The sequence below is a fragment of the Tursiops truncatus genome, chromosome 1, assembly GCF_011762595.2.
Source record: "Tursiops truncatus isolate mTurTru1 chromosome 1, mTurTru1.mat.Y, whole genome shotgun sequence".
In the NCBI taxonomy this organism is placed as follows: Eukaryota; Metazoa; Chordata; class Mammalia; order Artiodactyla; family Delphinidae; genus Tursiops; species Tursiops truncatus.
This window is the reverse complement of record NC_047034.1, coordinates 123,441,474-123,454,799: the sequence shown is the minus strand read 5'-3', so window position 1 is coordinate 123,454,799 and position 13,326 is coordinate 123,441,474. Positions and strand designations below refer to the sequence as shown.

Sequence of the window (13,326 nt, the reverse complement as noted above, 5' to 3'; positions counted from 1 at the left end):
GTAACTGAAGCATCAGGTATGTATCTAACAATGAGACATTAGAGAATACTAATTGTCTACTCAATCAATAATCTATCTCCTGTTCTTTGTTGTAAAAGAACCTCCCTACCAATTTTTGGCTGGACACATGACTTCCTAGAGTAAAGACTTCTAGATATCTTTACAGCTAGCTAAATTAGTTACACCTAAGTTCTAACCAATGGGATTTGAGCAGTGATGTATGCAACTTCTGACTGGGTACTCAAACAGAACAGGCATGTCCTCTCTTTCCTAATTACTATTAGCAATTATCATTCCTAATGGTTGGAATGCTAAACAGGTAATAAAACATCGTATACCATGTGAATGAGGGCCAGATCCTAGAAATGGTAGAGAAATAAGACCAAAAAAAAAAAAAAAGGCTAGGTCTGAGATTAACTCACAGAACAAAGAAACCATATAAACTCAGATTTTTCCATGAGAGAAAAATAAACTCCTGTCTTGTTTAAGTTACTGTTATAATCAGCCAAAATTATATCATAACCAATACCAAATACGATATATAAAATGTGACACTACACACAATAGTATGGCATGTGGCAATGGCTATTAACAGAATGACAAATGGGCTTAATAGGTAGTGACTGTCATAAATATTGTGGCAAAACATTAGGTAAAACAGTGTCTTGTGATCCTGCAGAAGGCAGACAAGCTAATAGAAGCTGTAACAAACAGAAGAAATGACTGAAAAAATTTACCACTGATGCTCCAACCCAGAAAGGTTAATCACACCTCCACCCAAATCTCTATCTAACTAAGCAGATCGTGGTCAATTTCTCTTTCAGAGCACTGCTTAAAATTGTCTACTCTTTTGTCTACTCTTGCTTCCAGTCTATTTAATACCTATATATATTTAATACCTGTATATACATTTGGCTATAACTGAGTGTTTATATATATATATAAAATATATATTAAATTATATATATATTAAATCACATATATATTATCATATATATATATAATATATATATTATCATAGTAAAGACTCATTTTCCTGGCATGATTAGATAATGCGGCATGTCATATAAGTATATTTTTCCAGGTAATAAAATTCTCTAAGCAGTTTGTACTATTGCCAATAGAATTCTTTCTAAACTATACATTACACATTCCCCATCTTAGTAGAGACTGTAATGAATCTAATTTAACCTTCCACTGAGCACTTTACTTCATCATTATGAATATCAGTTATTATATTTTAATAAGGTCTTTCTTAGTTTATGTTTATTCTAATTGATCCTTTGTTATATACTGATACTCACAGCTGAACCCATCAGTGTTCCCACTATACTGTTCCCATAACTATCTAATGAAACAGGAAGACATGAATGCTGCCACAGGACACCAGATGGCTTTCTAAGTTTATTTCCCTAAGTCAGTAGGCTCTGTAACTAAAATGAAATCAAACCTTTCCTACATAATTAAATGCAAACTTTTAATGCCTGTTTTTCTTGAAGCATATAAGAAATAGTTTTGATTTATTGCTAGATTTGCTGAATTCTAATATTTTATATGGCAAAATTTTCTGGAAGTTTAACACATTCATGTATTTTATATCTATATATTCTTATTTTGATTTTATATATTAAAAAAGTACATAATCACTAATAGAGTTTAACTCAATATTCTGTATGTATAGCTTGCATACAATTAATGCTTTTATCAATGACTGTCTAAGGTATAAATGGGGCATTACTCCCCCCTCCAACAATAAGTGGTTAGAACAAAGTGGAAAAAAGCACCAAAAGTGGAGGAGCAAGTGTCCATAACTTAAGAATTTCTGAGCACTTAAATTTTACTATAAAAAATATTGTCAAAAATATATACTAAATATTAGAACTGTCTGGAAAGGAGAGGGAAAAGAAGGAGTAGAAATGGCAAAACTAGTTAAAAGGCAAATAATTACTTCCAAGTGTTACCTATAAGCTATTTCTTATAGAAATTAAAACAAATATTTGTCTGAAAAAAAAAAGAAACTCAAAAGCTATTCATTTAGAATAAAGAACATAAATGCATTCTGAAAAGGACATACATTTTTAAGAACTGAAATTCTATTAAAATGTGGCTTTAAAATATAGTATTTTCAGGAATTCCCTGGCGGTCCAGTAGTTAGGATTCCACGCTTTCACTGCCAAGGGTGCAGGTTCAATCCCTGGTTGGGGAACTAAGATCCCACAAGCCACACAACATGGCCAAAAATATATATATATATGTACATATATATATATGTATATATATATAATATTTTCATGTCTTTTGAAAACAATCATAATAGTCATACATATTTTCTAAGTTCCTGAAATTTTCAATAATGTTCCAAAGCCAAAAACATGCTTTTTACTAATGTGTTCTCTATACATCATTAAAAAAAACACCACAATACTGATTTTGACTACTTTTACCAATAGCAACGTTCTCTCATTCCTTTTACAACTTCAACTTCACAATATTTTGTAAGAATTGCTAAGACGTGTTGAAAATCTGGTTACACACAAAGATGAGACTTTAACAAAGGCAATCTGGGAAGCAATATACTTAGCCCAAGAACAAGAAGAACTTGGGGTAAGGGTCCAAGAATCAAAACCCATCTTTGCTACTTATAGCTTTGTGACTTCAGATATATTAATTTCTTTAAACCTCATTTTCCTTTCTATACAATTGGGCAATGATAGTTATCTCATTAGGTCATTGTGATAATTAAAAATTAAATGAGATGATATATGAAAAAATACTTCACACAATGCCCAGGAACTATTTCCTTTGATCTGATCAGAAGTCAGAAGCTTAATTATTTAATTCATATTATTTTGTTTTATTATATAGACATCTGGGATTAAACTATGTTTTAATTTCAACATGCCAAACTATACGTGATTAAAATGTCATTTAAAGACCCCTTTACCAATTCAAGTGCATCAAGTTACAACCTCTGCCCTAAAGAAAATAAATTTGTGTACTCATCCCAAAATGGTTTGCTGCCAAAATTAAACAAAGGTAGCAATAAGCACCACCACAACAAAATCATTTTTTAAAAAAGAACTGTTATAAAATTTAAATCACATTATAGTCCAAAGAAATGTTCTTTATGTCTGGTTAACAATGGGAAAGGGTAACAGCTTTGTCAAAAGATTAGGCTCATCATTCCCTCTCTTCAATCCATCTCCATTTCTATTTCCTGAGCATATCACATCCTATTACCTCCTACTGATGGAGAGATCAGCAAATACCAGGAGGCTTCTGGAAAATAAAGTCTAGTGAGGCTCTAACCCAAGGACAAAAGAAAAATGAGGACTGCAAAGAGGATCTGGCAGGAAGGGGACACGATCACACTAAACTGGATCACAATTTTAACTTAAACATTTAATGTGGCTTCTTAAGCACTTTACATCCTATACTCACTTAACTAAACTATGGTTGATTCACTCAACACATAAACTTTCTAAACATTAAGATAAATTTGCTGGCACACACGGTATCACCATGAATTAGTTGAGACCTGGCATACTATTCTGAAAAGTTTGTCTATCCTGAAAATGCAATCTGGCACAATACCATAGGGGAGAGGCTAAACATTCAAGGAATGCAAGTCTCCACATAGTAGCCTTTCATCTTTTTCTGACTGTGACTCACATTTTACACTATAACCCAGCAGTCACACATATGCAAGTAGACACAACATACACCCCAACACTATTGTTTCATAAAGTAATAAGGACCCATACTATGTGCTCTAGTTTTTCCTTATTATCTGAATTTAGATTCTACTTCAAAAAAAAAAAAGTGGGGGTCACAGCCCACAAATTGAATTCATAATCCACTAAAGGGTCCCAATCCTAGAAAACACTGCTATAAAAAATGTAGTAAAATGTTAACATTTGGGAATCATTTTTTTTCTGGTTTTAAAGTCTAAAATTGTTAAAATAAAAAAAAATTTAAGAAACCCTCCAATTCATCTTACTAGGGAAATAAGATTATAGAGCCAAGTTACCTTGTCTCATATAGCTATGTAGTTCCATGATTTCCCTCCCCTTTTCCTACTGTCACACAATTCTTTGCATGTACCATGTTTTCAATAAATACATGCTGAATAAAAAAATTATGGGAAGGTATAGGCTAGAAATGACTTCATAAAGTAGGTAGATTTTTAGCCAGGTCTTCACAGCAGCAGCAGATTTCAGTTGGTGAAGTAGGAAAAAAAAAAAATATATATATATATGCAAAGGGACATGGATTAAAAATTAACACCAGGTTTTATGCTTACAAAACTATTTTAATCTATTTATTAGTGAAGACTCAAAGATCAAGAACAGGTTCACAAAAAATCACCAAAGACTGTATCACAGAAAAATAAAAGGTGATACATGGTAAACAAAACCTATGAGCATACTTATATAAACTCACTGAATGCCAGGAATGAAGTCTACCCCCTCTCTCTTTAGAACATTATAAATTAAGAAAAGTAAAAGTTATACCTCAAAATTCTGCTCCATTATGTTTCCACCTTTACTCAAACTCTCCATAATGGCTTTATTTCGAAGAATATCTTCTTCACTGAGATGTTCTCTTCTTTTTCTTGATTCTAAAACAAGTCCATTCACCAGATAAAAGTCGGCCAAAAAGTTTCCTACCCTTTCCTAAAGCAAAATCAAATATTTCAAAATAATAAAGTTTATCTTAGATTTTTTTAAAATTTTGAAGTAATACACAGTTTCTTCATAAACATATAACATTTAGATGTAAATAAAATATTCCTCTGGTACTTGAAATTATCAAATTATCTTATACATTCTATTAAGCTAAAAAATACATAAAATTACACATTTCAAATTTGTAAAGGAAAATTTAAAACACACAAGATGTATGGTAGTTAATCTGCAAATGAATTAAGTGTAAGTAAAAACAACACATAGTATTCCTTTAGAATCTACTCCCAAGTAGCACAAAACTATCTGACAACTTAATTTAGCTAATAGTCAAATATCATGAGTTACAAGGAGGGGTCAGGGATAATTAATGTTCCCATTTTATAGATAGAAAAAAATGGAATAAAAAGAAATAAAAATTTCTAGTACAACTAAAATTAATTACCTGTTCCAGTATTCTCTAACAGGCCCAAACTTCAAATTACAGTTGCTTGCTTCTTTCAACAGTGGGAGAACAACCAAGTAGTTTTGCTCATCAATATAATTATGTATTTATATTATGGATTGGGGATAGGGAAACTCAAATGGATTAAAAGGACATCAAGAAAAGAGGGCTCCTTCAACATTAACCTTCACCTTTTTCCAGACCCACAGGTGGTCAGAGTTTGAAATAACTTACCTCAGAAAACATGATCAGTAACTACTGAAAATAAGCTTCCCATTTCTACCTGCATGCAGATCACTTGCTCTCCTCTTGCTGCTGTTTTCTGGCATTCCAAAACTAAGTGTTTATTGTTGTTTCCATTTCCACCTTGCTTTTGGTGGCTTCCTTACCAGTCATTAGAAAGCAAGGCATTCTGTACCTGTTTCTACCTACAAAATGGGAACCATAAGCATTACTGACTCCCTCCTTACCTGTCAAAGACTTAAGAAGATCACCTAGACACTCTTCAAGAGCTTTGAGCTGCTTAGCAGTAGCACTAGATGAACAGCAGCTTCAATTTTTATCTTCTCTTGAAGTGATCCTTCTAATGCTGTCCAGAAGAACAGAGTACAAACAAATAAGACTTCAAGCCAACAAATGGATTGCAATGTAGGATCTCACAACTGGGAATCCTATCATGGTACTTGTTGCCAAATAGGCTTAGAGAGGAAAATTGATGAACCTAGATCTCACAGTGAGAATTTTTCTGTGGTTGGGAAACACTCAAGTGATAATGATCAATTTTTGAAATCTTATAATGAAAAAGCATTTATTAAAAATAAATCATATCAATAAAAAAATTTAAATGTATATTCCCCATAATCCAGCCATTCCATTTCTTGCTATCTATAAAAGACAATGCAAAGGCATGTAAAAGGATAGTAAACATAACATCTTTTATAGTGGAAGAAAACTGGACACAAATGTGTGTCCATCTAAATGTCCAAAAATAAGAGACTGGATAAATAAATTACAACATATCCATACTATGGAATACTATGCAGTTGATAAAAAGAATGAAGTAATACTACTGAAAACACTTCTAAGACATTGGGGGAAAAAAAGTTGCAAAACAATAGATAAAATGACACTTTATGAAAAATAAACCTATCAATCATAAATAGATATTTATGTACATAAAGCATAAAGAAAGGTCTGGGGGGTATACAGCTGGATAACCTTCTGCAAAGGACTCTGGGATTGTGAGTAGTGGTCAAGGGAGATTTTTCAGCTTTATGTGTAAGACTGTGTGGTGGTTAATTTTATGTCAGTTTGCCTAGACTATGATGTCCAACTGTTCAATCAAACACCAGTCTAGATGTTGCTACAAAGGCTTTTTCTTTTTTTTGGCTGTGCTGTACAGCTTGCAGGATCTTAGTTCCCCAACGAGGGATTGAACCCAGGCCACAGTGGTGAAAGCACTGAGTCCTAACCACTGGACCACCAGGGAATTCCATGAAGGCATTTTTTAGATTAATTAAAATTTACATCAGCAGACTTGAAGTAAAGCAGATTACCCTCCATAATATGGAAAGGCCATATCCAATCAAATGTAGGCCTTAAGAGCAAAGACTAAGGTTTCCCAAAGGAAAAGCAATTCTGCCTCAAGACTGCAACACAGAAACCCTGCCTGAGATTCTAGCCTGCAGATTTCAAACTCAAGACCATATCAACTCTCCCCTGAATTTCCAGCTGCTAGACTGCTCTAAAAATTTCAGACTTACCAGCCTCTACATTCACACAAGCTAATTCCTTAAAATAAATCAATCTCTCCCTCACCCTTCTCTCCTTCTGTCTATAGGTACATATACATCTATATGCAGATATATACACATACACAGAGAGATACAGAACTCCTACTGATTTTGTTTCTCAAAGAACCCTGACTATTACAGGCTATTTTTGTCTTTCTAATGAGGATATATTCATTTCTACTGTGTGTAATAAAAGATAAATAGAATTCTTAAAATCTTGTCCCTTACCTAATGTGTTACTTATTCTTGACTTTAAAATTTTATAAGATGCTTCTTCATACATGCAACTAAAAACTGTTTGAATATATTTTGAACATATTATATTTGAAATATTATATATTATATAACCTCTTGCTGACAGATGAAATGGGAATTATGGAAAGAATTTACAATTCACTAATGGGGAAACTGCCACTGAGATTTAATTTAATTACAGTGTTGTAGAAATGTAAGCTTATTTAATTTTAGTCAAATATATGGAATACTGAGGGACAGATACTGGGTAAGTAAATAGTTTAAAATTCTAAAAGAAGAAAGAAAAAAGGTCCAGAGAAATGAATTTAAAAGTATATGCTTCTTTGTGGTCTTCCTAAGAAAAAAAGCATTAGAAATATAATGGAACCATGTGAAGACATTGTTCCCTGTATAATAACAAGGCAACAAACAACAAGAATATTTTTCAACATAAAATTCAAATGAACTAAACTTTCTCTCCTGGCTTCTCCTATCTTCCAACTCTGTAACCAACCAATATAATTCCCTATTTGGGTTCAAAGAGAAGAGAATAAACTACTTGAAAACAAGTAAGTAAGATACTTCTTTCTACCTGTATTTCCATCACATTATTTTGACAACATTAAATATTAAACAATTTTTAAAGTGTAAAAATCTCGATTTGCACATACTGTTTTATCTTCCCGAAAAAGCCATCCTGTTTGGGCACGCGTGAAAGAAATTGATTTGGTTGATAAAGTTGCAGAGTAAATATCACTACTCATTAAAATGTCAACCTCTTCTTCTGTTTCCATCTCTGATTCCTGGGGTGGGGGCAAAAGGTAAATATAAGAATCTAGGTTTTCAGAGGTTTTTAGCGCCACACATGAAAATGTCAACAATTAAAACGTTACAGATTTCAAAAAACAAAAAGGACCAATTCTAAAAAAATGTGAAGTGCTAGTTACTCTAAAAACAATTACAGAAGTGTAAACTTCATATAACTAAATAAGTTAGAATTATAACTAATTATGAATCTAAAAATACAGGACACATAAAAAGGGTACTCACACTCTTCCAGATATGTAATGGAAACAATACTAGATTACCCATTACAGAAGTACAAAGTATGCAGAGTAATTGTAAAAGATTACTTTAAGAATTAAGTAGACACGTCTGAGACAAAATGCCTGTAAGAAGGTTTTGTTTTCTTTAAGTATAGATGAATCTTACTTTAGTTCTTTTTAATCTAAAGACCCACCACTATGAGCCTTTCTTTCCCAATAGTTTTAAGTGGAAGGAAGGAAGGGAAGGAGGAAAGGAGAGAGGTGATAAGGAAGGAAAAAAGGAAAGGAGGCCACATGGGATCTTCTCTATACACCTTATAGAAAGAAAAGAAATCCATAAATATCAACTCATAATTTCCAAACTCAATTAGCAGCCTTGCTTCAACATATTCCCCAGTGCTGGCATAAAATAATTGATCGATAATTATTTTTTAAAAGAGAAAGCTTTGTGCTTGTTTCAGGGACAGAAAACTAAGAGACCAGGTACAGAAGAGTAAATGAGTAGGCATTAGATGAGGCTCTATTCTAAATATAATAGGCCAAGAGAGATTCTCTGATATTTAGGACCCCAGAATCCGAAGAAAAGAGGGAGAAAAAAGGCAGAACCTAGAGAGTTGACTGGAGAATGAGAACCATCCATAAGGTTTCCAATAAGTAGAGGCTCTATTTTCCCTACCTCCTGATTTCTAGATTCCCAGGAGGCCCATTTTCTATTCATCACCACAAACTTTCACCCAGATATAGCCCATTTCCTTCACCCTTACAAGTGAGGGATAGAAAATCTTGACATTAATGCTAAGGCTGTAACAGGTGAAAATGTATTCCTGGTAACCCAAACTAATTCTGAACACAATTTCCTAAAGAGAAATTTTGACTGGCATAGACTGTACAGAACTGTTAACCATCATGATGTAAATATATTACAAATCAATTAGGATTTTATGTACTAGCTTGGGAACAACACTATATACAACACTACCTATGAAGAAATTTGCCTTAAGTTTCAAACATCCCAATTTCAAATAAACTTTTGAAACATAACTCTTCTGTAAATCATAGACTATCTCCTAACCACATCATTGAAAAAGACCTGTTGTTAATTACATTCACTCAACAAACATTTAATGAACAATTATTACTTATGTATACATATTAGGATAAAAAACAAGTATTCCCTGCCCTGAGGATTATTGCTCAAAATCTAGCATTTCTGTATTCTTTTAGACATAAAATACACACACATATACCCTAAATACCAGACCACTGGTGATCTCATTGATACTATAACATCAGCTAATACTTACACTACTAGCCTTAATCTCTGGCTTCTCTTTTAGTACTATCTTTCCAACTCATCTATTGCCCAGTTAGCTATCCTGTTGTTATTTAAAACATAAGAATTCGAATTATTTAGTACATATATGAGAGTCTAGAATAAGGGTCAGCAGACTGTGGCCAGCAGTCAAATCCAGTCCACCATCTGTTTTTCAAGTAAAATTTTATTAGAATACAGCCATACTCATTCATTTATATATTGTCTCTGGTGGCTTTTATGTTAATAACAGCAGAGGTGAGCAGTTGTGACAGAGACCATATGACCTGCAAATATATTTAAATATCTAAAATACTGACTCTCTCCCTTTACAGAAAGATTCTGCCAAACTCTAACTAGAATGTACTGATGCTGTATTAGGTACCAGAGACTACAACTAAAAGAACCCCAAACCTCTGAGAAGCTTAGCCCCAAGAAAGAAGAAAGCCATATAGACAAAAACAGCATTAGAAGCTCTATGGTACCACATTAGTGAGAACATCAAAACAATGGTCACTTGGCAGATGAGGAAGTAACACTAAGTAGGTGCCCCACCAGGGTGAGGGTACAAGAAGAAGGGTATCCCCAGAATTGGAAACAATATGAACAAAGGAATGAAACACTAAATAGCCTGGGAAAAATTGCAAAGAGTTCAGCATGAAGGTATCTATGATAACAGGGTAAGAAAAAGGCTGGAAAAATGAACAAAAGCCAGGTCACAGAAGGAACCATGGCATGCTAAGGAACTTGGATTTCATTCTTCAGGCAATAGGGAACTTTTAAAGTGTCTTTAAGGAAGACAAATGTCATGAATTTGTTTTCAATGTTCAACCTATCTCCAATATGTGAAATAATTTAAAAGCAGACAAGAAGGGGGCCAGGAAGATCATTTATGAGACTTTTGTGACAGTCCAGTTGACATAATGAATACCTAAATTATGGCAATAACAGCATGAATAAAAAAGGGATAATTATAAGACATGAGGGAGACAAGAATAACCACACACGTTCTCTAATTAGGAAACGTGAGAATACAAGAAAAGATGTCAAAAAAAACCTCCAATTTTTCTCACTGAACAGAGAATGATATCAATCACCAAAGGAAAGAAAATGGGAGAACGGGCACCTTAAAGGGAAAATAATGAGTTAAGTCTTAAATAAGCTAAGTTTTGAGGTACCTAGGAGACACACAGGCTATCCATTAGGCATTTAAATAGATAGGTCCCCACTCAGAAGATCTGAGTTACAAATATATACTTGTGAACTATCAACTGATAAGAAGTAGTGAGAGCTGTGGGAATGGAAGAGATTATTCTGGCAATTTGTAAAAATGAGAACATCAAGCGCATATCAATATTCAAGAAGTGAGCAGAGAAAAGGAAACAGGCAAAAGAGAGTAAGAAGGAGATATGGGAAAAGAACATCTAATGATCAAGGTCAAGTCACAAGGAAATGCAAATTTTAAGAACTGAGTTACCGATAATAGCAAATACTTCAGAGAAGTCTATATAAAGAGAAGGTTGAAACAAATACACTGATTTTAGCAACAGATCCAATACGAAGGTCATCTAAAACCCCAAACCTGTTTCCTTTTCCAAATGCCCCAATTCTATCTGTGGCACCACCATCATTTACTCTGTATTGTAGTCTGTTCAGTGTGCAATAGCATCATGCTTAAAAAAACAAGGTACATACCTTAATTTAAAAATACTTTATTGCTGGGACTTCCCTGGTGGCACAGTGGTTAAGATCTGCCTGCCAATGCAGGGGACACAGGTTTGATCCCTGGTCCAGGAAGATGCCACATGCTGCAGAGCAACCAAGCCCGTGCGCCACAACTACTGAGCCTGTGCTCTAGACCCGTTGAGCCACAACTACTGAGCCCGTGTGCCACAACTACTGAAGCTCGTGCGCCTAGAGACCGCACTCCACAACAAGAGAAGTCACTGCAATGAGAAGCCCATGCACTGGCAACAAAGAGTAGCCCTGGCTTGCCGCAACTAGAGAAAGCCCACACACAGCAACGAAGACCCAAAGCAGCCAAAAAATAAATTTAAAAAAAAACACAAAACTTTATTGCTAAAAAATGCTAATCATCATCTGAACCTTCAGCAAGTCATAATCTGTTTGCTGGTAGAGGAGTCAAAATATTTCCAGAATTACCAAAATGTGACACAGAGACACAAAGTAAGCAAATGCTGTTGGAAAAATGGCACCAATAGACTTGCTCAACACAGGGTTGCCACAGACCTTCAATTTGTAAAAAACGCAATATCTGTGACGTGCAATGAAGCGAAGTATGCCTATAACCATAAAAACACATATTTTCCCCCCTTCCATTCTCTCCCTTTTCCAATCCATCTTGCATACTAGCTGTGTGATCTTAGCGATATCTTTTAACATTTATAAGCCTCAATATTTTCATCTATAAAATAGAGATGGTACTATTTAGACAGGTTATTTTAAGGATTTAATAAAAGAGCTTTAAAGTATTTATAGTTCCAGTATGCTGGCATTTAATGCTTAATATATGATAGTAATTGATATACAGTTTGCCCTCCATAACTGCAGGTTCCGCATCTGCAGATTCAACCAACCAGGGATCAAAAATATTTGGAGAAAAAAAAATTCCAGAAAGTTCCAGAAAGCAAAACTTAAATTTGCCACACAGGCAACTAGTTACAAGGTATTTACACTGTATTTACAACTATTTACCTAGGCTTTACATTGTATTAAGTATTATAAGTAATCTAGAGATGAATTAAAGTATATTGGAGGATGTGTGTAGCTTATATGCAAATACTACACCATTTTATATAAGGGACTTGAGCATCTGTGGATTTTGGTATCCTTGGGGATTCCTAGAATCAATCCCCGCAGATACCAGGAGACAAACTGTATACTATTAATACAATGCCACTATCCATAGCACCTAGCAGTGTCTAGCATTTATTAGGTCCTTGATAAAATGTTTGAGGAAGAGAGGGAAGGAGGAAAAGTCAAAAAACTATTATATATAAGATTAATTCATTTAAATTACTTTTTGATTAAATCAATCCCTTGTTTAAGAATCTATAACTCTCTATTGCCAACTATAACAGATCCTAAATTATTTTATCTGGCTGTTAAGGCCTTCCATAAATCATGTTCCTATGCTCAGTAAGAGAAACCTTCACTGCAGTCAGATAGATTGCTTTTCTGTTTCCCAAATAAACCATTCTTAGTCCTACTTTCCTGACTTTACTCATCCTGTTTCCCCCACAAGGAATGTCTTTTTTTCTTCTCTTCGAATCCAACTCTTCCTTGCTCAGTGCCAGTTAGGAAACTATTTATTTCAATAGTACACATACAAGGTAACTAAATATCAACAGATATGACAGTAGGAGGGTCTAATCTAAGAGATGTTGAGGAAGGGGTCACAAGATGTGGTAAACGTAAGGAAAGGAAATGGTGAAAAATAAAAGCCACAGTGACAAAACAAAATATTGACCTAAAAACATTTGTAAGGCTATCAGTGATATATACAGATACTAGAAAAGCTTTTTCTTTGGTTTATAAGCATTCAGGGAACAACAGATATAAGATGATGGTGAATATGGTCTCTCAAAGGTCGTTGTGAAGGCAATTCACATGGTGTTTAGATATGGTGTTTAGAAGGGGTATAATTTTGTACTTTAAGAGTGAAAAGACGGAGAAAAGAAAGGTGGCCAAAGAGTTGGGAAAAGTAAAGCGGTACAGACAGAAAGCCAAGAGAGGTGTTCATATTAAAGAGGTAGAGATGGTTCACAACAATAAAAGAAACTAAGATAGG

General features: G+C 34.0%; 1 protein-coding gene across 4 annotated transcripts in view; it reads right to left on the bottom strand.

Annotated features, from left to right (window-relative positions):
• Positions 1–13,326, bottom strand: part of ANKRD13C (ankyrin repeat domain 13C) — an 80,638-nt gene that overhangs the window by 17,420 nt on the left and 49,892 nt on the right. For all 4 annotated transcript variants that reach the window (XM_073788408.1, XM_019919843.3, XM_073788411.1 and 1 more), the window contains 2 exons: positions 7,829–7,960; positions 4,515–4,676 (listed from right to left, as the gene is read on the bottom strand). In XM_073788408.1, coding sequence (XP_073644509.1) covers positions 4,515–4,676; positions 7,829–7,960 — 294 coding nt within the window. The remainder of the gene's footprint in view (positions 1–4,514; positions 4,677–7,828; positions 7,961–13,326) is intronic.